Below are 24,431 nucleotides of genomic sequence, written 5' to 3'. Positions count from 1 at the left end.
CGGCCCCCGAAATCGGCTGGAAAAGTGTATTGCTGAACGGCCGCCAGGTGAGAATGGGGGGAAGGACCGGGAAAAGGGCCAATTTTTGGAGCCTCGGAGGAGGAGGGCGGGGGAAGAGCATACTCTGTATGGTAGAGGAAAAGCTCCCAGCTTGGCCGTTGTCGGAAGGTTGTTGCTGACACCTGGCAGGCTAAACCTGCATCTGGGCGGACAGCATGTGGTATTGCTCCGTGCCAGTAATTTTACCCACCTGACGGCCGCCAATAAATACATAATATTGAGTACGCAGCTTGTAATAAATGGAGTTTAATGAACGTCGGGGTTACGGTACTACGTAGTGGTGATCGTCCAACAACCCGCAAGTTCCAACTGAGGCAGCGTGGGGTATGCAACTTTTAGTGTGTGTGTGCACTGTGCACAGTACACACAGCAATGCGGCAGAGACTGAGGACATCTTCCACCTCAAAAGCCATTCATTGCTCAGTGCGCCTGTTGGTTGCATGGTCTGATAGCTTCAATTGCAGGCCTCGTATACACTCTAGTTTTTGATGTTCGTGGGAGAGCAGGGGCGGCTATGTCATAATTGATCTTATCATGACTGGAAATACTGTGCTTAAGGCCTAAATTAACACCTTGTGGTGTCATGTCCATCTGATGGAATACATACTTCTTCTATTGTACTACAACACCGACTTTTATGCTTGTTTTGTCTTCTTCTTCTTCTTCTTCTTCTTCTTCTTTCTATTCACTTTATGGCCTTTGCGCTTTCATCTCCTTGCTGGCCCAATGTGATGCTTAGTACTTACCAAACCCTCTTGCCCAAGGTAAAACTACTTTTTCGGTCCATCGGGAAAGGCTATGTATCTCTAGGGAGAAAGACACTCGGAGAAAGTACATCAAGACATTCTAATAACAACTGTTTAGGGTAGAGTCCAAACAGGATAAGCACCCCAAGTCTGCACCCTACTAGCACTGCCCCACTTGACAACATCCATCCAGTCGGGTCATCCCATACTAAGCGGCCAAAGGACTGGAAATAGAGGTAGCCACAGGACATCGATCCCATTCTTCCAGTATTCTAAATTTGTCCGACTTCTCACGGACTAAGCCAGCGGTGGGGTTAGGTGATAATGGCATCAACTTCACAAGAATTTAAGGAGAGGGGGAAATGGGAAAGGCATTACCAAAACACATACATTACTTACTCATGCTATAAAAAAAAAAGGAAAAGAAAAAAAAAGAAAAGAAAAGAAAGAGGAAAAGGTAAGAGAGAGAGAGAGAGAGAGAGAGAGAGAGGAAGAAATGAGGGGCACAGGGTATATCTGGAAGAGGCGTGGGGGGTAGTATCTATCAAAATATACGCAGTCGTAGTACCGAACCGTTACTATTTGAGCTGAGAAGCCCAGTATTTGACTTCACTAGGATTACTCTCCTAGGATGTAAAAACTGCCTGTATTATTCAAATAGACCCAAGAATTACCTTGGGTAATCCGGGAGAGCATGGGTTAGCTTACTACTGTCCAATCACGACTCCCAGAATCAGCATGATAATTCTACAAATTTACGGACTGGATGAGAAAAAGCCAAAGTAAAAAAAGGCGTGTGATAATGTTCCTGTCTATGGTAAATAGGGTACAGTACCAATTCCTACGACCTATAAAGGAAGCCCTCGGAATTTGAAAGCGTTCGTAGCAGCAGGACCGAATGGATGATGGGAAAATTACCAGGTAATACCGATCAGCGTAAACGACTGGGCAGTGTGAATCGTTTCCCACTAGCGCCAACGCAGCCATTCCTTTATTTTTTAACCTAGCTCAGAGCTCCACCGGGTTGGATCTTGACGTAGTGGAAACCTAATCTTCTTGGTTGAAAAGTTGAAATACCGGGATTCTGATTGGCCCCGATTGTCTTATCTCTTTCTTAGCGTCCTCGGTTTATGGATTGTATTGCATAGTAGTAACTCAACCGTGACTTTACCTTCCATTCCCGCTTTCATAGCAAGATTGTACGGAGTAGGTACTACTAATCTAGTACTAATGTATGGCACTGGCGGATAAAAGAAAAATAGCATTTCCTCCATATGTAGATTGGTACACGTTGGAGGGAAGGGAATAAAATACACATAATGCAGATATCGGCAACACAGCATGGATGCTCTAACATCGACTCTGCCTCCAATGTCGTCCAAGTGCCCCTTTCAACCAAGAACGGAAGGCGCCGAAAACGCTCTCTTCGCATGAATGCTACGCGAGTGTTGGTCTCGCCCGATTCGGAATTGAAGAGCTAGGTGTGTAATAACCCGTAGGAGCAACAGAACTCAAATGGATCTTTCGCCTCAATTTCCTATAGGTATTCTCTCTCCCTTTCTTTCTTTCTTTCTTTTTTTTTTTTTTAGTTTAGTTAATTTTTTTTTTATTTGGTTTTTCAATTCAATATATATAATTTTTCCCTTTTCTTTTTTGCAGTGCCCTCGCTCGGTTTCTTAAGTAGGGAAAGGGGGGTGGGCGGGAAGAGAGAGACGGATTAGTTTATTTTACCATTCTCCAGACCTCAAAGATTAGCTGTTTTTATTTTTCGAGCTGCCTACTACCTAGGTACAGTACACTACCAGTAGAGCTACTCTCTCAAGTGGAAGAAACAGCTGCAATTTGCCACGGCCTATCGCTAACCCCCACAACTGCGTCTTTTCCCTATCCTATTAGTTCATTGTACACGTGCTTTGCACTCAAAACCCTGTCTTTTTCGTAAGTAATGTCCGTTCATCCCCGATAAAATACATACTGTACCTTGTCTGTATCGGAGAGTCTACGTGAATTGAATTCTCCGGACCTCTGCTTCCCGCTCTACTATCCCACCTGTCATTCCCCTAAGTATATTCCCCCCTCCCACCCTCCTGCTCCTTCTCTCTTCGCCTCTCTTCTCATCCTATTCTTGCATCCATTGATTATCGAGGCATACGTTGTGTCACAGACAGATTTCCCCCCTCATTCCTCATTTACCCACGTTGTTAACCTAAACATACTGTGACGACATCAAACCACTACACATCTATACGCTTCTCCACCCCGCCTTGACTTGGTCTGTGGCGCAATTTTCCAGAGACACTCCATACACCCCCTAGTTTTGCCATTCCATTCTCTGTCGGCCATCGGCGGAAGAATGGGTCTGAACTTGGAGGAAATCTATGGCCAAAATATAATTGACGAGCAGAAGCCCAACGAGTATTCGGAGTACCAACCAAAGCAAGGATATGGCTGGGCTAATACTTTGCCCGAGAGGCAGGGTCTTTATGACCCTGAATATGAGAAGGATGCTTGCGGAGTAGGCTTTACTGCGTAAGTTTCGAGTTGACTGTCTCAAAAAGCTAGAATGCCTCGAGTGACCGTTGCTAATATGGGACCCCTACTACTTGGCAGCCATATTAAAGGCAAGCCCAGCCACAAGATCGTCAGCGATGGTAAGGATCAATCTGAGCATTATATAAACATTTACCCGCTAACGTAGATCGCCATCGTATAGCTCGCAATCTCCTCTGTAATATGACGCATCGAGGAGCTGTTGGCTCAGATGCTCGGGATGGTGATGGTGCCGGTGTGATGACGAGCATCCCTCATAAATTCTTCATTAAGAACTTTGCTCGTGAGGTCGGGGTGGATCTTCCCCCTCTCGGCCAGTACGCGGTTGGCAACCTTTTCTTCAAGCCCGATCAAGAGACACTCAAGGACTCCACGGCTACATTTGAGGAACTTGCAACATCCTTGGGGCTACGTGTGCTGGGGTGGCGTGAGGTTCCTCACGATTCCACTATTTTGGGTCCTGCTGCCCTCTCGAGGGAGCCCATTATTATGCAGCCCTTTGTGGTGTTGAAGTCGGCCTATGGCGACGGTAACAAGCCCGACAACACGGACCCGGGATTATTCGATGAAAGAACATTCGAGCGTCAACTGTACATTCTTCGGAAACGTGCTACACATGTCCTTGGTCTGGCCAACTGGTTTTATCTGTGCTCTCTCAGCAACAGAAATATCGTTTACAAGGGTCAACTCGCTCCTGTTCAAGTGTATCAGTACTATCATGACTTGGTCAATGTGGACTATGAAGGTCACTTTGCTCTTGTTCATTCTCGTTTCTCTACCAACACATTCCCCTCTTGGGATCGTGCTCAACCTTTACGGTGGGCGGCCCACAACGGCGAGATTAACACTCTCCGAGGAAACAAGAACTGGATGCGGGCTAGAGAAGGTGTGCTGAAATCAGACATCTTTGGCGAGGAACTTGACTCGTTGTACCCGGTAGTAGAGGACGGCGGCTCTGATTCTGCCGCTTTTGATAATGTCCTGGAGTTGTTGATGATTAATGGTGTTCTCTCTTTGCCAGAAGCAGTCATGCTCATGATCCCCGAAGCATGGCAGGGCAACCCAGCTGTAGATCCTGCTAAGGCTGCTTTCTACGAGTGGGCTGCTTGTCAGATGGAGCCTTGGGACGGGCCAGCCCTCTTCACATTCTCCGATGGTCGGTACTGTGGTGCAAATCTTGACCGCAATGGTTTGCGTCCCTGCCGTTTCTACGTCATGGACGATGATCGTATCATTTGCGCGTCCGAGGTTGGTGCCGTTGATATTGACCCGGAGCGTGTAGTTCAGAAGGGCCGCTTGCAACCTGGAAAGATGTTACTAGTTGACACCGTGGCTGGCCGAATCATTGACGACTCGGAGCTCAAGTATACCGTTTCTCATCGCCAAGACTTCGCCGCATGGTTGGACAAGGAGCTTTTGAAGCTTCCCGCCATCAACGAGAAGTTGCTCCAACAAAATGTCGATCTTAGTTACACGATTGATGATACCACTGTCCAGAATGACCCCCGCCTTAAAGCTTTCGGGTACTCCTTTGAACAAGTCAGCCTGCTGCTCGGTCCCATGGCGGCCGACTCCAAGGAGGCATTGGGTTCGATGGGAAATGATGCTCCGTTAGCTTGTATTGCCCAACAACCACGTCTTTTATACGAATATTTCCGCCAGCTTTTTGCGCAGGTCACAAATCCACCCATAGACCCTATTCGAGAGGCTGTAGTTATGTCTCTCGAGTGTTACGTGGGACCTCAGGGTAACCTTCTGGAGATGGATGCCTCGCAATGCCACCGCCTTCTCCTTCCCTCTCCCATCTTAAGCATCCCCGAGTTCACTGCCCTGAAGAATATCAACAAGGCGCACAATGACTGGACCGTGAGGACTATTGACATTACCTTCGACAAGAAGAAGGGCGTTCCGGGATATCTAGAGGCACTTGATGCCATTTGTGACGCTGCCACGGAGGCAATTCAGAATGGGGACAAGGTTCTTGTGCTTTCTGACCGCGCTACTTCGGCAGGCAGAGTTCCTGTGTCTACTCTTCTTGCCACTGGTCTGGTACATCATCATCTGGTTAGTAACAAGTGGAGGTCTCTTGCAGCTCTGGTTGTCGAAACTGCCGAGGCTCGAGAAGTCCACCACATGTGCGTTCTGGTTGGTTATGGTGCGGACGCCATCAATCCATACCTAGCTATGGAGTGCATCCTCAAGATGAATCGCGAGAAGTTGATTCGCAAGCAACTGCCAGACGACAAAGTTATCGAAAATTATAAAGCCTCATGTGACGGAGGTATTCTAAAAGTCATGAGCAAGATGGGTATCTCTACGCTGCAGTCGTACAAGGGCGCACAGATCTTTGAGGCACTTGGTATTGATGATAGCGTCATTGACCGATGCTTCGCGGGAACCGCGAGCCGCATCCGTGGCCTAACGTTTGAGCTGATTGCTCAGGATGCGTTTGCCTTCCATGAACGCGGTTACCCATCACGTTCCGTTATCGAAATTCCTGGTCTTCCCGAGTCTGGCGAATATCACTGGCGTGACGGAGGCGAAGAGCATGTGAACGATCCGGTCAGCATCGCCAATATGCAAGACGCAGTGCGTACAAAGAATGACAAGTCTTACGAAGCCTACGCCAAAGCCGAGCATGAGCAGATCAAGAACTGTACTCTCCGTGGTATGCTCGACTTTGATTTCGAGCAGCGCACTCCTATCACCATCGATCAAGTTGAGCCTTGGACTGAAATTGTCCGTCGTTTTGTGACAGGTGCTATGTCCTATGGCTCCATTTCCATGGAGTCTCACTCTACCATAGCTATTGCTATGAACCGTCTCGGAGGCAAATCCAACACAGGAGAAGGAGGTGAAGATCCCGAGCGAAGCAAGAGAATGGAGAATGGGGACACCATGCGGTCTGCCATCAAGCAGATCGCTTCCGGCCGTTTCGGTGTGACATCTCATTACCTAGCCGATGCTGATGAACTGCAAATCAAAATGGCCCAAGGTGCTAAACCGGGCGAAGGTGGTGAGCTTCCGGGTCATAAAGTTGTTGGCCCTATTGCTCATACCCGTTATTCCACTCCTGGCGTCGGTCTGATATCACCGCCCCCTCACCACGACATCTATTCAATTGAAGACCTCAAGCAGCTCATCTACGACCTCAAATGTTCCAACCCTCGTGCACGTGTATCCGTTAAGCTCGTGTCGGAAGTCGGCGTTGGCATTGTTGCCTCTGGTGTTGCCAAAGCCAAAGCCGATCATATTCTGATCTCTGGTCATGATGGTGGTACTGGTGCTTCTCGTTGGACCGGTATCAAGTATGCCGGTCTTCCTTGGGAATTGGGTCTCGCAGAGACTCACCAAACTCTTGTTCTCAATGACCTACGTGGTCGTGTCGTTGTGCAGACTGATGGCCAACTCCGCACTGGCCGCGATCTTGCTATCGCTTGTCTGCTCGGTGCCGAAGAATTCGGCTTTGCCACAACTCCCTTAATCGCCATGGGCTGCATTATGATGAGGTTCGTATAACTGGTAAATTTCATAGTTATATTTGCTTTACTGACAGTTGTTTAGAAAATGTCATCTGAATACTTGCCCCGTCGGTATTGCTACTCAAGACCCTGAACTGAGAAAAAAGTTCTCGGGCACCCCGGAGCATGTTATCAACTTTTTCTACTACGTTGCCAATGAAATGCGCGCTATAATGGCCAAATTAGGTATTCGTACCGTGAATGAAATGGTTGGGCGAGCTGAGCTACTCAAGACCAGGGATGACATCCGGACCGCTAAGCAGGAGAGGATCGATCTTTCGCTCATTCTGACTCCTGCCCATTCCTTGCGCCCCGGCGTTGCTACATACAATGTTCGCAAGCAAGACCATCGTCTACACACCCGTCTCGACAATAAGCTGATTGCGGAGTCTGAGCTTGCACTTGAGAAGGGTCTTCCCTGTAGGATTGAGTGTGATATAGTTAACACTGATCGTGCACTGGGAGCTACACTTTCTTACCAGGTCAGTCGTCGCTTTGGTGGCGAAGGTCTTCCGCAGGATACCATTCACGCCAACATAAAGGGCTCTGCTGGCCAGTCGTTTGGCGCCTACCTCGCTCCCGGTATCACCCTTGAGCTTGAGGGTGACGCCAACGACTATGTTGGCAAGGGTCTGTCGGGCGGTCGCCTCATTATCTATCCTCCCCGCGGTGCTGCCTTCAAAGCAGAGGAGAACATCATCGTTGGTAACACTTGCCTATATGGTGCTACCAGGGGTACGTGCTTCTTCCGTGGTGTGGCCGCTGAGCGTTTTGCTGTTCGTAATTCGGGTGCCACTGCAGTCGTTGAGGGCGTTGGTGACCACGGATGTGAATATATGACTGGAGGTCGTGTGCTCATCCTTGGCTCAATTGGCCGTAATTTTGCTGCTGGTATGTCCGGTGGTATTGCCTACGTCCTAGATATGGACCAGGACTTCCACTCAAAAGTCAACATGGAGATGGTGGAGGTATCCGGCCTGGAAGATCCCACCGAAGTTGCCTTTGTCCGCGGTCTCATCGAGGATCACCACCACTACACTGGCTCGGAACTGGCTGCTCGCATTCTATTGGACTTTACTCGTGCTCTCCCTCACTTTGTCAAGGTTCTACCTACCGATTACAAGCGGGTGATGGAAGAGGAAGCTACCAGAGCTGAAGCTGCTAAGAAGGCCGAGTTCACTGTGCCCCAGCTTCCTAGCACATCTTCCACCGCTGAGAAGCTCAGGGCGGGCGATGCCAAGAAGGCTGAAATGCTTGACATTGAGGACAGCGTGAATGATTCAAAGACCGAGAAGAAGCGGTCAGCACTCATACTTGACAAGACAAGGGGCTTCATGAAGTACAGCAGGCGAAGTGAGAAATATCGGAACCCTGGTACTCGTACACGTGACTGGGCCGAGCTTTCTAGCCGTCTAACTGAGGATGAGCTCAAGTATCAGTCTGCCCGTTGTATGGACTGCGGTGTTCCCTTTTGCCAGTCTGACACTGGCTGCCCCATCTCTAACATTATTCCTAAGTGGAACGAGCTCGTTTTCCAGAACCAGTGGCAGGATGCCCTTAACCGTTTGCTCATGACTAACAACTTCCCTGAGTTCACTGGCCGTGTCTGCCCTGCCCCTTGTGAAGGCGCCTGCGTTCTAGGGATCAATGAAGACCCTGTTGGAATCAAGTCTATTGAATGTGCCATCATTGACCGTGGTTTCGAGATGGGCTGGATGGTACCGCGTCCTCCTAAGGCCCGTACCGGTAAGACCGTTGCAATCATTGGCTCCGGTCCAGCTGGTCTCGCAGCTGCGGATCAGCTAAACCGCGCTGGCCATAGCGTTACCGTATATGAACGTGCAGATCGTATTGGCGGTCTTCTTATGTATGGTATTCCCAACATGAAGCTCGACAAGAAGGTCGTGCAACGCCGCGTGGATCTGATGGCTGCTGAGGGCGTCAGATTCGTGCCCAACACTGCTGTTGGCCCTGACCAAGAGGTTTCTTTGGACTCCCTGCGTAGGACGAACGATGCTGTTATCATCGCCACCGGTGCCACTGTGGCTCGGGATCTCAAGGTCCCCGGCCGAGAGCTGGAAGGCGTCCATTTTGCCATGCAATTCTTGCACCGCAATACCAAGTCGCTCCTTGACTCTAACCTCGCTGATGGCGCATATATATCCGCCAAGGGTAAGCACGTTGTTGTCATCGGCGGTGGTGATACTGGAAATGATTGCATTGGTACTTCTGTTCGTCACGGTGCTAAGTCTGTTACCAACTTCGAGTTACTTCCCCAGCCGCCTCCAGAACGTGCCCGCGACAACCCATGGCCCCAATGGCCGCGCATCTACCGTGTTGATTACGGTCACTCTGAAGTCAAGACCCACATGGGCAAGGATCCCCGTGAGTACTGTGTCATGTCCACAGAGTTTGTCGACGACGGTAACGGCCATGTCAAAGGTATCAACACTGTTCGTGTTGAGTGGACTAAGAGCGCTTCTGGAGGCTGGGATATGAAGACAGTTGAGGGCAGTGAACAGTTTTTCCCTGCAGACCTTGTTTTGCTGTCCATGGGATTCCTTGGACCTGAAGACCGCCTCCTGGGTGATGAAATTGAACGTGATTCTCGCAAGAATGTGAAGACTCCTCCCGGTCAATATTCCTCTAATGTCCCTGGTGTTTTTGCTGCTGGTGATTGCCGTCGTGGACAATCTCTCATTGTCTGGGGCATCAATGAGGGCCGTCAGTGTGCTCGCGAAGTCGACGCTCATCTTATGGACATTAGCTCTCAGCTTCCTGTCACTGGCGGCATTGTCCGTAGACCTGCTATTGATGCGGTTCGACAGTGTACGGAACAACCCGTTTCCGCATGATTTTCTCTGGGAGCTTCAGATTCTCCAGGGGCGGACATATTCCCAGCCATGTAGCCATGGCTCATGATTGAAATGACTGTAGATTATTGTGTTATGATCAAAAGTTTACTAACCGGCAGAATTAATGTTGGTTGAAAATCTGTATCATGGCAATTGATCAACAGCTACGACTGCAGTTACATTGACATGTTAGCAACAATGGTGCAACACTCCCGGAGAGGTTTACTAAATGCTTTGTTGTTTTGCTTATTCAAGCCTGTACCGTTTTGGTTCCTGCTCCTTTTTTCGTTTTGCGGCTGTGTTCCTTTGCGTTTTGTTGCAGTGCCTCTCCCATAAAAACTGGTATGCAAAAATGGGGTCGGCGCGTTTGCTATTCAGTGTATCTTTTCTATGATTCATTGTACATATCTACTTCTTAAGTAATATATTGGAGATTCGATGACATAGATCATTGTGGATTGAGTGCCTAACATTTAGAGTCCGGGAGATAACCTCATCTACCGTGAGGTGATTCCAAAGGGCCCTGTATCTTCATTTCCAGGTCTTATCTGCAGATACTCTTGCCCTTCGATTTGCCTCTCGACCCATGAACTCGTCGTCGACCTTTATGATCCAATCTAAGCCAGCCTCGTCATCAGCCGCCCTCAAACAATCGTAAAGATATCCCAACCGTTGATCAGCCAGCTCGATCATTGCCCATAAATTTCTGTAGTACATCGACCGGTCCAATGATGTCTGGGGCTTGAGTATGGGTTTATGGTTTGATGCTCTCTCGTCGAAATAGTTTGGATAGTACCCCTTTCTGGGACGGTCAGGGAGTTGCACCACCGCGCCCCAGTGAACGTGTTTCCGTAGCTTGTGTCTTCGAGCATGGTTATGAGCCCCATCTGCGTGCGGTAGTAGTGGGGATGGTCGTGCGTTCGACTGTCCATGTCGACGTGACTTTTTTGTGCGATAAGCACTGTGGAATAGAAAGGAATGTATAGCGTGGTATATTCGTGAATCCATCAGACGGACAAGGAGATTAACATTCTAGAAACCATGCGGGGATCTGTAGTTTGGTTCTGCCACTGGCTTCTGACTTTCTTCGCCTTTATATTAGTGAACATGAACAAAGAATAAATGGACATGTTATCGATAAAGACGCTAAGCGTTAACTTCCATTTCTAATATTATACAACAAAATTCAGCACAGATGCTCAATTCTCAAGGAAAACTCCATCAACCAGGTCTATGACTGCTGCTTGACATAGAATTAGTACAATGAGTACTATACAGAGTCTCATGAGCTGCAGGAGACAAGTATCCGGGTTCAAATCTACATATACCGATAAACAAGAGATTGCAGGCAAACAAAGAAGCATCAGCAAACCTAAGCGGCACCAGCCCCCTGTGATTCTTCCTCGGCCTGCATCTCCTTCTCTAGAGCAGCAAAATCCCCTTCAAAAGCATTCCGAACCGGCTCTGTCCGGAGATCCCAGACATCCTCACTACTGGGCCCCGTCTTATACTTGATGGCTTTCTTGCGATAGTGGTCTCTGACTGCCTTCTTACGAGCACCATCCGACCATGTCCTGGTCTTCATGCAAAGCCAGAAATTATCCCAGTGTTCACTGCACGATCGCAGCTCGCCATATCGGTAAACATTGACAAACTGCCCGCCGAACGATTGACAGAAGAATGCGTAGTCGAACGCAGAACGACAGGACATTGTATCGGGGTAGAGAGATTCCGGCGCTATGGATGACGGGGGTAATGATGTGGACTCTGCGGAGGACGGTGACCCTTGCGATGCCTCATGTCCTTTATTGATGTCTCCCTCCAAGCTGGCTAGCAATTGCTTCAACTCCGCATCTGCTCGTTCTTCGCGAGTTAATGTCCGTGGTTGCGATGTAGGTACCCCGGCGTTCTCTGGCGCCGGTTGCGTATCGAATGATGAGATGATTTGCGCTTCATTTTTGGTAGGAGAAGACGAACTCCACCACCAACCCATTTTGTGTGAATTGATATTGATGTCGGGGAATAAGGGCAAGAATCACAGGTGGAGGTGGCTCCAGTGTTGGAGCGACAATTCTGTGGATTATGGAATTAGCGCTGTAAATTTCATAATTACAGAAAATGACAATACTAGGAGCACTTATCCGGGACAGATGCGGAATACAGCTGTTCCGGGGTGTATTATACGGGCACCTACGTCATACTCATGACCAAGCTTAATGTTGATCAATATCAAACTTCCTCAACAATGGCTCTACCATCTCAATGGCGACGACGATAAAGATGCGAAAATCATTTCCAGTGGTGATACCTCGTATCTATCAGACATCCTTCCGCTGGGGGCGACCACCCCCGTCATTGTTTGCCGCAAAGTCCTCCCTCGCTCGCCTCAGTAGCGCATCACATGCTTCGTATCTCGAGACAGGACACATTGATTTGAAGAAAAATGAGGGATTACTGTTTATCAATAGTACGAAATCTCGAATTTAAATCCATACTGGTAGTATCGCAAGCTAAGTTTGAACTATAACAGATATTTTCCCCCGGAAACTGCAATGGGTCTTGGAAGGGTCTCTCCGCGCAAGTCGACCGTACGAAGAGGCCTTGAAACGAATCGACAGACCGCATCTCGCAGCGTCCGATCCCCTACGCATTATCCGTCGTGTCTTTCCCCATGAGCTAGAAGTTGAGATCAAAGAGGTCGTTCCGCGCTTCAGAGAAGGCGGTGCATTTGTGAAATACACTCGCAACGAGGGGGTAAAAGACACTGATATCGAGACGGCTGTCAAGGATCATCTCGAGAAACACCCTATTCGACCTTGGTTCAATCCTTTCCAGCAGGTCAAGGTTGCCAGTGTCCTTGGAAGACCATGGATAGAGGATTTATATCGCATACCGAGCCCTCGGCTGAGAGTTGAGTTCCTGCCGGGCAGCGCCAATGATTTAGCAAATGATCCTACTACGGAATCTTTGTACTCACTGTTCCGCAGCTATGGGAAACTGAGAGACATTGAAAGGCAACCGTCGGATTCCAAGATCCTACCAAGGTACGCCTACGTAGAATTTGCTCGTCCCAAGTTCGCGGTTATGGCGAAAAACTGCATGCACGGATTCACAATCGCAGAGAAAGAAGGTGGCGGGAAATTTGGCACAAGGTTGAAGATTAACTATGAACGGAAGATCAAATTGTCAATGATTAAGGACTGGATCTTGAGCCATCCAAGAATAGTAATCCCTGCCGTCGCTGCACTTATCGCGGCCATCACTGTGACTGTTTTTGACCCCATTCGCACCTTCTTTATCAAGATGAAGATAAAGGCAACGCTTCATGTCGAAGAGAACAGTGTTCTGGGATGGATTCGCAAGCAGGTTAGTAAGGCCAACATCATCGGCTTGGGTGTTGTGGCGTCTGATCCTCGTGGGCTCACCGCGATTTGGGAGGATCGTCAAGGGGATATTTCTCAGCTGCAGTCTTGGCTTACGGAGAATACGGAGACCTTCATCATCATACACGGTCCTCGAGGTTCTGGGAAACGGGAACTTGTGTTGGACCAAGCTCTTGAGAACTACAAATACAAGGTGGTCATTGATTGCAAGCAGATACAGGACGCCAGGGGCGACACTGCAAAAATTGCACGAGCAGCTGGCCAAGTAGGCTACCGGCCGGTTTTCTCCTGGATGAACAGCATTAGCAGCTTCATCGATCTAGCTGCACAGGGCATGATTGGTACCAAAGCCGGGTTCTCCGAAACATTGGATGCGCAACTCAGCAATATCTGGCAGAGCACTGCCACTGCTCTGAAGGGAGTCATCTTAGATAGCAGGAAAAAGAACGATAAGGATGCGCACCTCACAGACGAGGAGTATCTGGAAGCTCATCCTGAGCTCCGGCCAGTGGTGGTCATTGATAATTTCCTTCACAATGCTTCCGAGGACAACGTCGTATATGAAAAGATCACCGAATGGGCCGCTGGATTAACAAGCGCCAATATTGCACACGTTATCTTCCTAACTACCGATGTTTCCTTTGCTAAACCTTTAAGCAAGGCTCTGCCGAATTCGGTCTTTCGAACAATTTCCTTGGGTGATTGCTCCCTTGAAGTCGGCAGGAGGTTTGTACTCAACCATTTGGCCGATGAAGCAAGAACGGGAGATAAGCCACCCAGAAGTGAAGAATATTTGGAAGACCTGGACAGTTGTATTGAAATATTGGGAGGCCGGGTGACTGATCTTGAATTCATGGCACATCGTATAGAAGCGGGAGAAACTCCCAATGGTAGGTTAGCTGCTTTTATTGACACGACACATAGCTAACGAATGCGAAAGGCGCGGTCAACCGCATCATAGAGCAGTCGACATCTGAGATACTCAAGATGTTTATCTTGAGTACGAATACTGAAGCCCAATGGAGCCACGAGCAGGTCTGGCATTTGATCAAGATGCTGGCGAATAGCAAGGAAGGTAGTCTGCCATACAACCAAGTCCTTCTCTCAGACCTTTTCAAGGAAAACGGCGAGGTTGCCCTTCAAGCTCTTGAGCAGGCAGAACTCATCTCTGTCAGTTCTATCAACGGCTGCCCAGAGACGGTCAAGCCTGGCAAGCCGGTTTATCGAGCTGTCTTTAAAAAGCTAACCGAGAATAAGACTCTCAGTAGTCGACTGGACCTCGAGATTTTGTCACAGCTGATCAGTAAGGAGAATAAAAGCATTGGAAAATATGAAGAGGAGCTGCGTTTGCTTGGATCACTGCCAAAACAGCCCCGAGAGCTAACTTCAAGAATTCAGTGGCTCTTACAGAAAGTATATAATTCGCAAAACAAGATTAGCAGGTACGAGACTGAGAGTGCGTTCCTCCAGATGATCCTCCGTAGGGGACACTGAAACTACTCTTGTTAAACCTGCCTATTTGATACCGCTGGGCTTCCATAAAGATGGTGGTTGCACTTTTCTTCATCACACACACACACTCTCTCTCTTTCTTTTCGCTTGACCCCTTTGCAGGCATGGTAGTGATACGCAACAAATGGAATTATTAATGGGGTGGCTTCCAGCTGAGTAAGCTGTAATGTTACTGTATCATGTATCATGTCAGACCGAGAAGATCTATCTTTAGCATTTACTCACATTCAAGTTTTCCCCATCACTCCCCATTAGATTTCGTACTCTTAACACCCTTCAAGTCCTCCTTTGCTTCAAAGGTGGACTTCTCTTGAAAGTACTTCTTCCTCTTCTATTATATAACCCTGTGCGGTCCGCTGGCTCTGTGCTTCGCCCTGTCTATATCTTTTGCATTTTCCTGCTGGATCAATTGTTTATTTGTCCCCCCTTCCTTTTTTCCCTTCCCTGAAAGAAAATGGGAAAGGATGGATTATCTACTGATGGTCTGATACAAAATGCGTGGAGTGGCTCATCGGAGCTGGTATGGCCATTGTTGGCAACCGTTCTGGTCCTCTGCTGTATTGCCACGCGTATCATCAGTGGATTCCAGAGTCGTGTCGACAGTAAGACTGAACAACCGCAATCAGTGAAGACGCTGCCGTATTGGTTTCCGTGGCTGGGCCATAGTCTTTCTTTTGTATGGGACCACGTAAGCTTCACTGAAAAATCCAGGTCAGTATCCATATCTGCCACTACCTTAACCCTATGTGGCCTGACTGGCGTTATAGAGATTATATGAATGCATCTGTGTTTGGGAGCTACATGGGTGGCACAAAGCACAATACTATTGTGTCACCATCCATGATCAAATCTATCATGCAATCCAAAGCCACAACATCAGCTCCTCTAGTCAACCGTGCGCTGAAGGCTTTTGGCGATGACTTGGGTTCACTGCGAGACCTGAATACTACTGACTATCAAGTGTTTCATCACAAGCTTCCCAATCTGCTCATGCGGGAACCGTTCATAACGGAAGCTTCCGAAACTACTATTCAACTTTTAAAACGCGAGGTTCCAAATTTCGTCACCTTCTGCCGGAGCGTAGTTGATCAAACGCTGTGGGAGCGTGGGAGCGATGTCGAAGTTGTCGATGACAACGGCGACAAGCCCGCTTGCGAGGCAAACCTGTTTGACCTTGTCAGGGGCTTCATCGGGAATATTACAACCACTACCCTAATGGGTCAAGCGATTCTGGAAGCCTTTCCTAGTTTGCTTGATGATCTTTGGGTACTGGACAATCGATTCCCCCTTCTAGCGATTGGTGTACCTCGTTGGGCACCACTTCCTGGTGTGCCTGCAGCGTATGCTGCTCGTGATCGGATACTGAACTCTCTTGCCGCCTACCAACAAGCATTTCTCCAGTGGGATGATGGGATAGACCCTGGTGTGAAATTCCGTGACCTCGAAGATGTTTCAGAGCCTTTGAAACAACGCATCCGGACGTCTAAGAACTTGGGGCTCTCACCAAGGTCCAGCGCACCCGGGCATCTGTCTTTGCTCTGGGCGATGAATGTTAACTCTTCAAACATCGCCTTTTGGTACCTTGTCCGTCTTTACAATGATCCCACCCTCCTAGAAGAAATTCGAAAAGAAATCTCTCCATACGTGAAAGCTCACAGGCCAAGTAGGGAGGAAACTGGCTTCCCTTTTGAAGAGCCACCCAGAATCTCTCTTAACCTCAAAGGCTTGCTGGACTCTTGCCCTCTATTGAAGGCTAGCTTCTACGAAACACTTCGTTTGGATTCAGCCGACATGTCATTCCGAAAACTCACATCTGACTTGACTATCACAGAGTCCAACGAAGACGTTACAAACAGTGATAGGACAAAGCCCCATAGTTATAAAGTCTACAAAGGCGAGAGTCTTATACTCCATCATGGAGTGCTGCAGAATGACTCTCGATATTTCTCAAACCCCAGCCAGTTTGATCCACTGCGATTTATCATAACTGACCCGGAAACCGGAGAAAAGAAGGCAAATATGCACACAATTCACCCATTTGGCGGTGGCATGTCTGGATGCAAGGGACGGACATTTGCGGAGAGGCAGCTTTTGGCTTTCACTGCCGCAATGATCGTCATGTGGGACATTGAACCGATGGATGGCAGTCACTTTACAGTCCCAAGGCATAGGCAATCTAGCGGCGCTTATTTGCCCAAAAATGACATTAGGGTACGTATAATAGCGCGTGTGTGATAATAACTCTAGTAGGGAAAAACACTGTGGAACGTCAACAATCACGGAGTGGGTAGGTCATACCACCGTTGGCCGGATTCTAGCTCCATGCTTTTGTACGTAGTGGTTTTCATAAGGGGAGGAAGACACTATCTCGCCCCGCCTATGGCTGACCGGGACCTAAGTTTTTGTATAACCTGCCGAATTTACATAGTCCAAAACATCCACATATAGACCAATGAACACGAGACTACTGGTATTAATAACTAAAGACATTGGGGAAAATACCCGAGATTCATGGATCTCCATTAGAAAACACTATAATGTTTGCTACTCTTCGCTCCGCGTGCAATCAGGGAACTTGGCCACCTATTGTTAGAGTCTTGGATCCATTACTACCACTATTAGAAGATTAATATTTGACGAAGGCTCTATTGGAATCACTTTGGGAGCACCCTTGAATGATTGACTGGCCGCAATGGTGTAAAACAACATATACCATGAGGATTATGGCCTTCCCTTGCATATGGGGGATACGCATTATTCTCTTTTCCCCTAGAAAAGTCTTTGCTGAAGTAGTATGAGAAGATTCTGAGGTTGTGTTGACCTGCCCCTTCGTAGACATTGTCAACACATATTTAGGGGTTGATTCAGGCCATTCAAACATCCCACAACTCACGAAAGCTGCTTAGCGCGGTTTCCAGCTCGATAGCGGTTTAAAATGTACCTAAGTTTTCTACCATCAGCGTGCACGAATTATTTATCGCATGTCCCCGTGGAATTTTATGAGTATGAGCACCAACGAACTGATTTGCGTCCGATCCCTTGACGCGTGTAGATTGACTGGTGGTCCGTGCCGTCATTCATCTTCCGCACCTTATTTGCTGCATTGCATCTATTGAGTAGTTTATCGATATGCCACTTAAATTGCTGATAAAGCTATACGTTGCGACAAGACGGTTCCGCTCAGGTAATGGATGGCGTTTCTGTAAACATTCATCTTGCCATTTGTCACGGGAGCTTGTATTTGACACTTGGAAGCTATTGTAATCCGATGTGGCATGTGTCATGCTAACCTAAGTTGCGGGCGATGAATTATTCTTTTGAGCCCTAACATCGTGCCCTAAGCCCTTAAGTACTACTGATTTGGGTTATTGGATTTCGCGCGCGCGGACGCGTCCGCGCGTCGGGCAACGCTTCGCTAGTCCAACCGTGCTCAATCAGTAACCTGCGTTGTTTAGTATAGACTACAAGCCGCGCTCATTTTGATAGATGCGTCGGGTTGATCTCTCTGAGTGTTTCACGTTCAATTCCCGGTAACTCTATTTTCATAACTTCCCTGTGGTCGGTTCTCTATCTCCGCAATGGCGTCGGAAGCCATCCGTCCTAGGGGCAGACCAGCCCGTAAGTTTGTATATATCTTGACCTTCAGTATGGACGGTGTAGCTGATTTGGGAACAAATTTAGATACCCCCGGGACCACAGTGTTGGCATACACCCCGAACGGCCGTCGCATTATCACTGGTGGCTCTAACTCCGCGATTCGAATTTACACTGTTGGGCAAGATGGCGAACCAAAGACTGTTGACGAGGGCATTGATGGACACATGGGAATCGGTGCTACAGTATGATATATAGGCCCTGGGATGAATGAAGTTGGTAAGATGCTAAGGATTATTGCAGAATGAGTCGTTCATCATGGGAGCGGAGGATGGTACCGTCTGGCAGTATGAGATTGAGTCTGGTCGAATGGAAAACTTGCTTGTTCGATGTGCGTTACCCGTGCGAGATATAGCGGTCTCAAATGATGGTGAATGGGCTGCAGTAGCAAGCGAGTTAGTAGTCTGTGCGCAATAACTCTGGGGGATCTAGATCACTGATATGGTACAGTGAACTCACGGTGAAGATCGTCAAAATTGAGGATATGACCAAAGTTAAGTATCTTCGGGACCAATCTAAGGGGACGAAACATGTTACCTTCGACCCAAGTGGGCGGTATATCGCGGTATCGTGTACAGACGGTATATTGTACATCTATTCATTGCTCGCCGAGGAGCCGGAACTCGTACAGAAGCTTGATGGGGCTATCCGGAGGCTTGAGCCTGAGGACGAAGCGACATCGAGGGTCGTGTGGCATCCAGATGGGACGGCATTTGCAGCTGCAGAAGCCACCAGGGATATTGCAATTTTCTCCACGAGCGAGTGGAAGAAGGAGAAGGTCTTCTCTGGCGGCCACAATGGCGATGTTACAGCAATCAGCTGGTCCCCGAATGGCGCACTTCTGGCGACTGCTGGTGCGGATGGTCAAGTCTTGTTATGGGAAACTAAGACACAAAAGGTACTACAGAGATACGATTTTCCGAACGTCATTAATCTTGCCTGGCACCCTTCTAATAACTCTTTATCGTTCACAACGTCGGATGGAGAGCTATTCATATATGATGGGGTTGTCTCAAACGAACAGCAGCCGTTGCTCCAGAAGCCACTTCAGGCTGCGCCTATCTTTCCAGGGCATTTAGCAGAGATATCTGATAACGTGAGACGACCATTGACGAACAGGCCGAAGGAGTCTATCGAGCGGCGAGCAGGTACTCCTGACTCTCTTGATGATATCCTTGGCTCCGACCAGGGGATGGAGGATTTTGTCGATGATGATGATGGCGCTGGATACGCGGAAGGCGTTAATGCATTTGGCAAGCGGACAAATCAACATTTGGACGAGATCGATGGCCATGCTGAGAAGCGGCTATTGACCTCTTACTCTAAACCTAGAATCCACCCATCGCTTCAGCCTGGCAGTACACCATGGCGAGGTAACAGACGGTATCTCTGTATGTATCTCAAATATTCATGGTTAGCTCCTAGTCACTGGCATACTAATTGACTCGGCTAGGCCTAAATCTGACGGGCTGTGTTTGGACCGTTGACCAAGAGACCCATAATACGGTGACTGTGGAATTTTACGATCGAGAACTCCACCGTGACTTCCACTTTACCGATCCGTACCTCTACGATCGCGCGTGTCTCAGTAAGTCGAACGAACTCGTGGTTTAGATGATACCTTGCTAACTGGGCCTAGATGAGCATGGAACTCTCTTCTCCAACAACCCTACTGATGGTAAACCTGCCACAATATTCTATCGTCCCCATGAAACATGGACCACGCGAGCGGACTGGCGGACACAACTGCCCAGGGGAGAACTCATCAGAGGTAGAAGCACAACTAATCACCCTTCAATTCGTTGCTGACTTGGTGAAAGCGTTGGCACTCAGTGATTCCTATATCGTCGTCGTAACGACAAAAGATTATGTCCGTGTTTATACATTATTTGGGACACCGTTCAAGGTGTACAGGCAGAAGAGCCCAGCGGTGGCATGCGTCGCATGGAGGGACTATGTTATGACTATTGGGAACGGGCCTGTAGGAAGCGACGGCCGCACAGCAACATTGCGGTATTCTGTCGAGAATGTGAAACGGGATGAAATTTGTCAAAATGAGGATGTGGTAGCACTTCCCGAAGGCGCAGAACTGCAGAGTGTTTTCTTCTCAGACACAGGGGTGAGTGAATCCTAAGGCAAAACTTCTCATTCTGTAGATACTAACTTAAAAGCAGGACCCATGTATTTACGATTCTGAAGGTGTCCTTCTTATTCTGCAGCACTGGCGTAACCCTGGCCAAGCTCGCTGGGTTCCACTCCTCGATACCACGCAAATGGAGCGAGTTGCAAGCGGTCGCAAAGAGGAAACGTATTGGCCTGTTGCAGTTGCACAGGACAAGTTTCATTGTATCATTCTGAAAGGAGGCGATAAATACCCATACTTCCCTCGCCCATTGCTCAGTGAATTCGACTTCCGGATTCCAATATCTGAGAGGCCAGGAAAAGGAGTCGGGAAACAAGGAGAAGGGCTTGCACAGAGTGATGATGGGAAATTTGAAGAAGCCTTCATTCGCGGCAGCGTTATGCTTTCACTCTTTCAGGATCTTCTAGGATCTACAAATGCCACGTCGACTCAGCGTGCCGAGTTGGCTAGGAAAGAGCTCGAATTGGATAAGATCCTCTTGCAAATGTTAGCTGTTGAATGCCGAGAAGGAGAAGAGCGGGGCATGAAGGCTTTGGAGTTAGTCCAAATGATGAAGGATCGCAATGGCAAGATGACTGAGGCTGCCGTCAAGGTCGCAGAGCGATACGGCCGAGGCGTGCTAGAAGACAAGATCCGGGAGTTGGCGGAGAAAAGGTACTTGGGGGAAGGCGACGACGATGAACTAGCTTGATATTCACTTTGTTATGCGTATTATGACCTGAGTTGATACCATTTGTTAATCTATAGATCTGGCGCAATACGTTCCACGACATGTAGATTCTTCATTAAAAGTTGGGCTGACCAGTTGATGTTCCGTGGGCCGCGACGTCATGCGCGGAGGGAAAAGATATCCATCAGTCTCGACTTCTTTCCTAACCATGATGTATGTACCTTCAACAACCCATGGCTTAACGAAGGCTGCTGTCGTCTGGTGCAGGCTGGACTTCTCTTCTTATTTTGCCCTTTAATATTCTTCAATATTATTATTTTCAATGTGTGAGACGGAACGCTTTCCTCAGTGATGCCGAAACCAGTCCCTATGTCCGCAGCTCCATACATCACCACAGCCAGGAATGCGTGGAAAGGGCCAGGTTCTCTTGCTAAGTCTCGCCAACACTTCGTCTCACCCCTCACCCACCCTCTGGCTTCCTCACGTCATGGCATCCCGAACGAACCCTGGCTGGGACCCTTGTCACCAACACTTTTCTCGCAAACGCGGTTTCGACCGTCGGTATCGGATGGGCTGAACGGAAACTCTATCAATGACCATAAACCACCGGATGAGCGGATCCTGAAATTGGGAAGGAGTAAGCTTTGTGCAGGCGATATATGTCCTCACCTTATGATCCTCGTGCTGACAATGGCCTTACCCTCCGGCAGCGCTTCGAACCCTTTCTCCTCTCCTACCCACCCTCCTCATCAATCCGCTGCCTCCTAAGATCCTAGCTCCGAGCGTCACTCTCCACCTCTTTCCGTCGACGCATCCACATCTTCCCACTGTTAAAGGAAGGACCCTCTACCGTGCTGCCCTGTGGACCGTACCGGTGGCCTGGAGTAGCTTACCCTTGGTGGGGAATGTTCGACTACAAGTATTAAGTGAACGCATTGTTCGCGCCGGAACAGTCTTGGATCCGGAACAAGTTAGCGACAATGAGTGCGGAGATGAACGACTAGTTGTACGGTGGAAGACGGAACCCCGGGGCGAGGACTCTTATTCGGAGGCGTCGGCCGCCACTAGATCAATGAATGGTAAAGACCGTCTGGAATCGCAGGGGAACGGTCGTCTTTCATCGTCCAAGGATGGGATCAATAAAGGGCTGAGTGTGTTGTTGGGTGGCGATGCTCCAATCTTTCCACTATCCAAGGAGGAACAGTTTACCGGGCTTTTTATCTTCTCATTTGACGAGGAGGGCCGCATCTCGTCACATACGATTGAACATGCTGATGATGCTGCTGGCTGGGAACGAACGGCAAAGTTCGTATCGTTGACCGACTGGTTAATCGGGAAAGCGAGAGGATCTTTAGACCCTGTGACTGGACCTGGTTTGGCGATGCAGAGCTGTCAGGGTTATCGTTGGCATTCAACGGACAGACATTGCTTACATCGCTGATCGTAGATGTGGAATTTCTATCCCTATCTATTAGAGTGACTATGACTAAAGCCAAACCCAGAACTTTGTGATGGCGCATCGAACTTGATACAAGGTTAACGGAGTTATATTGAGCGTCAGTCTCGACAATGGCGTGGCTATCGAGTCTCTATGAACAGACACTCCCTACTCTACAATGTATTTTTGCCCCTCTTTATGTATTTTATACCCAACAACAACTGAAAAATCCGGCGTGTGTTCCAGTTCTTAACATGAAGCCAGTAGAGTTTCTCTTCATGGAGTGAAATCACTGGCAGAGCGGACAATCCCGGCCACTGAGCCAGCAGTGAGCCGAAAATCAATCCATGCAGTCTATCAGTATATTGTACAGGTTTTCAACCAAGCAACACGTCATCGTCGTATATGCCTACATATCCTAGTAATAAGGCCAGTGACGACATTCAGACCTTTATCCTCATTTCTTCTTTTGGGCTGCAGGCGCAATAGGAGGTGACCTCAAAGTCGTAAACACTCCCACGCAAACAGCAAGCATCAGGAATCCTCCAGTGGTATAGGCAATCTCGCGGCCAACCCACCAAAAAAGTGAACAGAAAAGTACAGGCCCCGTTGCACGGCCCACCTGCCCCCAGCTTCTCAACCGGCCCAGCACAGCGCCGCGCTCTCCTTCTTGTGCTTCGAAGCTCCCCAAACTGTTCAGCCCGGTCACTACAGTAGCACTAGTGATGGCTAGGAATCCACTCGCAACGTATAGCCCGGGTAGAGAAGAAACACGAGCAAGGAGGAAGAACGAAATGGTGCAAGCCACCACACCCGCGCGGACAGTAACGAGCGGGGGCAAGCGTCGTACGACGGTACCCTGGAGCAAGGATGCAATGAGACCCATCATAGACAAGAGACGGCCATTTAGCGCGGAAGGGCTTGCTTTGTGCCCGGCGTAGAATGCCGCAGTCAGGAAGGGAAGGGAAAATTCCAAGCCCGAGAAGGGAAGAAGAAAGAGGAAATGAATCAGATTGAGCACGGCAGGATTATTGGTATGCACGCGCGGTGTTGAACGACTCGTTTCACTGCTCGCAAACTTGGTACCGTTGGACTGAGGCGTAGCTTGGGTGAGCTTAGTGAGACGAGGGTGCGTCTCCGGGAGGCAGAGGTACAGATAGAGCGTCTCGACAACGATCAGAAGAAGCGACATCCCCGCAGCCGTTGCAAACGGATTCGCCGCCACGACCGTAATGTTGGAAAGAGCTGCCCCCAACACTGGGCCGCAAGTAAATGCAATGCTAAAGCAAGCGCCCACTAAGGCCATGGTCGAGCCCCTCTGACTGGCATCGCTGATATCAGTGGCTATAGCATTAGCCAGCTGCACATTGCCTTCACTAAGGCCTCCAACAATGCGACTAGCAACAAAGGTGCGAAAGTCTGTGGCAGCAACCCAGAGCGCGACGCTAAGGATATTGCCCGCCATTGAGCATAGAAGCGCTGTCCTGCGGCCATATTTGTCGGAGAGACGCCCGATGACTGGGGCGGCAAGGGCCTGGAGGAAAGAGAAGAGCGAACCCAGAGCGCCTCCTAGAAGGACGATATCATAGCGGGAGTCGATTGTTTTGGCAAAAGCGTTCTTGTAAGCGTTTAGGTAGCGAAATATTTGATTCAAGAGAGACGCGGGGGAAGGGTCTGCGTTGCGGTAGAACGTCAATAAGGAAGGAAATAGCGGTAAAATGAAGGTGAAGGATATCTGGAAGACAATGGTTAAGACGGCGCAGTCGGCTGGATAGGAACTGAGGGTCACGTACCAAATCCAGAAGCAAAGATGTCATCAAGACCTTGAGGATCTTCTTCCGCTGATCAGCGGCTAGCGCCATAACGATCGTAAAGGGAAAAGGTCAAGTCTATGGGTAA

The 24,431-nt window shown here is 48.8% G+C and overlaps 7 protein-coding genes across 7 annotated transcripts; 4 read left to right on the top strand and 3 right to left on the bottom strand.

The window, feature by feature from the left end:
• Nucleotides 1–3,159: 3,159 nt before the first annotated feature.
• Nucleotides 3,160–9,732, top strand: F9C07_4119 (glutamate synthase; the record flags this gene model as incomplete). Its single annotated transcript, XM_041292066.1, has 4 exons — nucleotides 3,160–3,335; nucleotides 3,417–3,457; nucleotides 3,520–6,865; nucleotides 6,921–9,732. 4 exons carry the CDS (start codon nucleotides 3,160–3,162, stop codon nucleotides 9,730–9,732), a joined length of 6,375 nt encoding a protein of 2,124 aa, XP_041146374.1.
• A 265-nt stretch (nucleotides 9,733–9,997) lies between these two features.
• Nucleotides 9,998–10,922, bottom strand: F9C07_1548311 (uncharacterized protein). The gene has a single exon (XM_071508202.1). The coding sequence runs from the start codon at nucleotides 10,738–10,740 to the stop codon at nucleotides 10,264–10,266; it is 477 nt and encodes a 158-aa protein (XP_071366492.1). The 5' UTR covers nucleotides 10,741–10,922; the 3' UTR covers nucleotides 9,998–10,263.
• Nucleotides 10,923–11,104: 182 nt separating this feature from the next.
• F9C07_4118 (uncharacterized protein) lies at nucleotides 11,105–11,725 on the bottom strand (the record flags this gene model as incomplete). Its single annotated transcript, XM_041285929.1, has 1 exon — nucleotides 11,105–11,725. The coding sequence occupies one exon, from the start codon at nucleotides 11,723–11,725 to the stop codon at nucleotides 11,105–11,107; it is 621 nt and encodes a 206-aa protein (XP_041146373.1).
• A 3,356-nt stretch (nucleotides 11,726–15,081) lies between these two features.
• F9C07_2256935 (cytochrome protein) lies at nucleotides 15,082–17,856 on the top strand (the record flags this gene model as incomplete). Its single annotated transcript, XM_071510122.1, has 4 exons — nucleotides 15,082–15,338; nucleotides 15,395–16,838; nucleotides 16,878–16,914; nucleotides 16,966–17,856. 4 exons carry the CDS (start codon nucleotides 15,082–15,084, stop codon nucleotides 17,073–17,075), a joined length of 1,848 nt encoding a protein of 615 aa, XP_071366491.1. The 3' UTR covers nucleotides 17,076–17,856.
• A 349-nt stretch (nucleotides 17,857–18,205) lies between these two features.
• F9C07_4115 (putative chromosome segregation protein) lies at nucleotides 18,206–21,115 on the top strand (the record flags this gene model as incomplete). The annotated part of the gene is made up of 7 exons (XM_071511174.1): nucleotides 18,206–18,466; nucleotides 18,525–18,676; nucleotides 18,732–19,672; nucleotides 19,735–19,869; nucleotides 19,921–20,052; nucleotides 20,102–20,400; nucleotides 20,456–21,115. 7 exons carry the CDS (start codon nucleotides 18,206–18,208, stop codon nucleotides 21,113–21,115), a joined length of 2,580 nt encoding a protein of 859 aa, XP_071366490.1.
• Nucleotides 21,116–21,280: 165 nt separating this feature from the next.
• On the top strand, nucleotides 21,281–22,762 carry F9C07_1547828 (uncharacterized protein). The gene is made up of 2 exons (XM_041285931.2): nucleotides 21,281–21,731; nucleotides 21,805–22,762. The coding sequence occupies exons 1-2, from the start codon at nucleotides 21,446–21,448 to the stop codon at nucleotides 22,533–22,535; spliced, it is 1,017 nt and encodes a 338-aa protein (XP_041146370.1). The 5' UTR covers nucleotides 21,281–21,445; the 3' UTR covers nucleotides 22,536–22,762.
• Nucleotides 22,763–22,989: 227 nt separating this feature from the next.
• On the bottom strand, nucleotides 22,990–24,394 carry F9C07_4113 (permease of the major facilitator superfamily; the record flags this gene model as incomplete). The annotated part of the gene is made up of 2 exons (XM_041292077.1): nucleotides 22,990–24,267; nucleotides 24,326–24,394. 2 exons carry the CDS (start codon nucleotides 24,392–24,394, stop codon nucleotides 22,990–22,992), a joined length of 1,347 nt encoding a protein of 448 aa, XP_041146369.1.
• Nucleotides 24,395–24,431: the final 37 nt, after the last annotated feature.

The sequence above is a fragment of the Aspergillus flavus genome, chromosome 4 (genome assembly GCF_009017415.1).
Source record: "Aspergillus flavus chromosome 4, complete sequence".
Taxonomy (NCBI): domain Eukaryota; kingdom Fungi; phylum Ascomycota; class Eurotiomycetes; order Eurotiales; family Aspergillaceae; genus Aspergillus; species Aspergillus flavus.
This window is presented reverse-complemented; position numbering and strand designations above follow the sequence as displayed.

Excerpts from the sequence above, each read along its gene's own strand:
- F9C07_1547828 (XM_041285931.2), top strand. The coding sequence starts at position 21,446 with ATGCCGAAACCAGTCCCTATGTCCGCAGCTCCATACATCACCACAGCC. Across the intron at positions 21,732-21,804 it reads GATCCTGAAATTGGGAAGGA|CGCTTCGAACCCTTTCTCCT; the intron begins GTAAGCTTTGTG and ends ACCCTCCGGCAG.
- F9C07_1548311 (XM_071508202.1), bottom strand. The coding sequence starts at position 10,740 with ATGGATTCACGAATATACCACGCTATACATTCCTTTCTATTCCACAGT.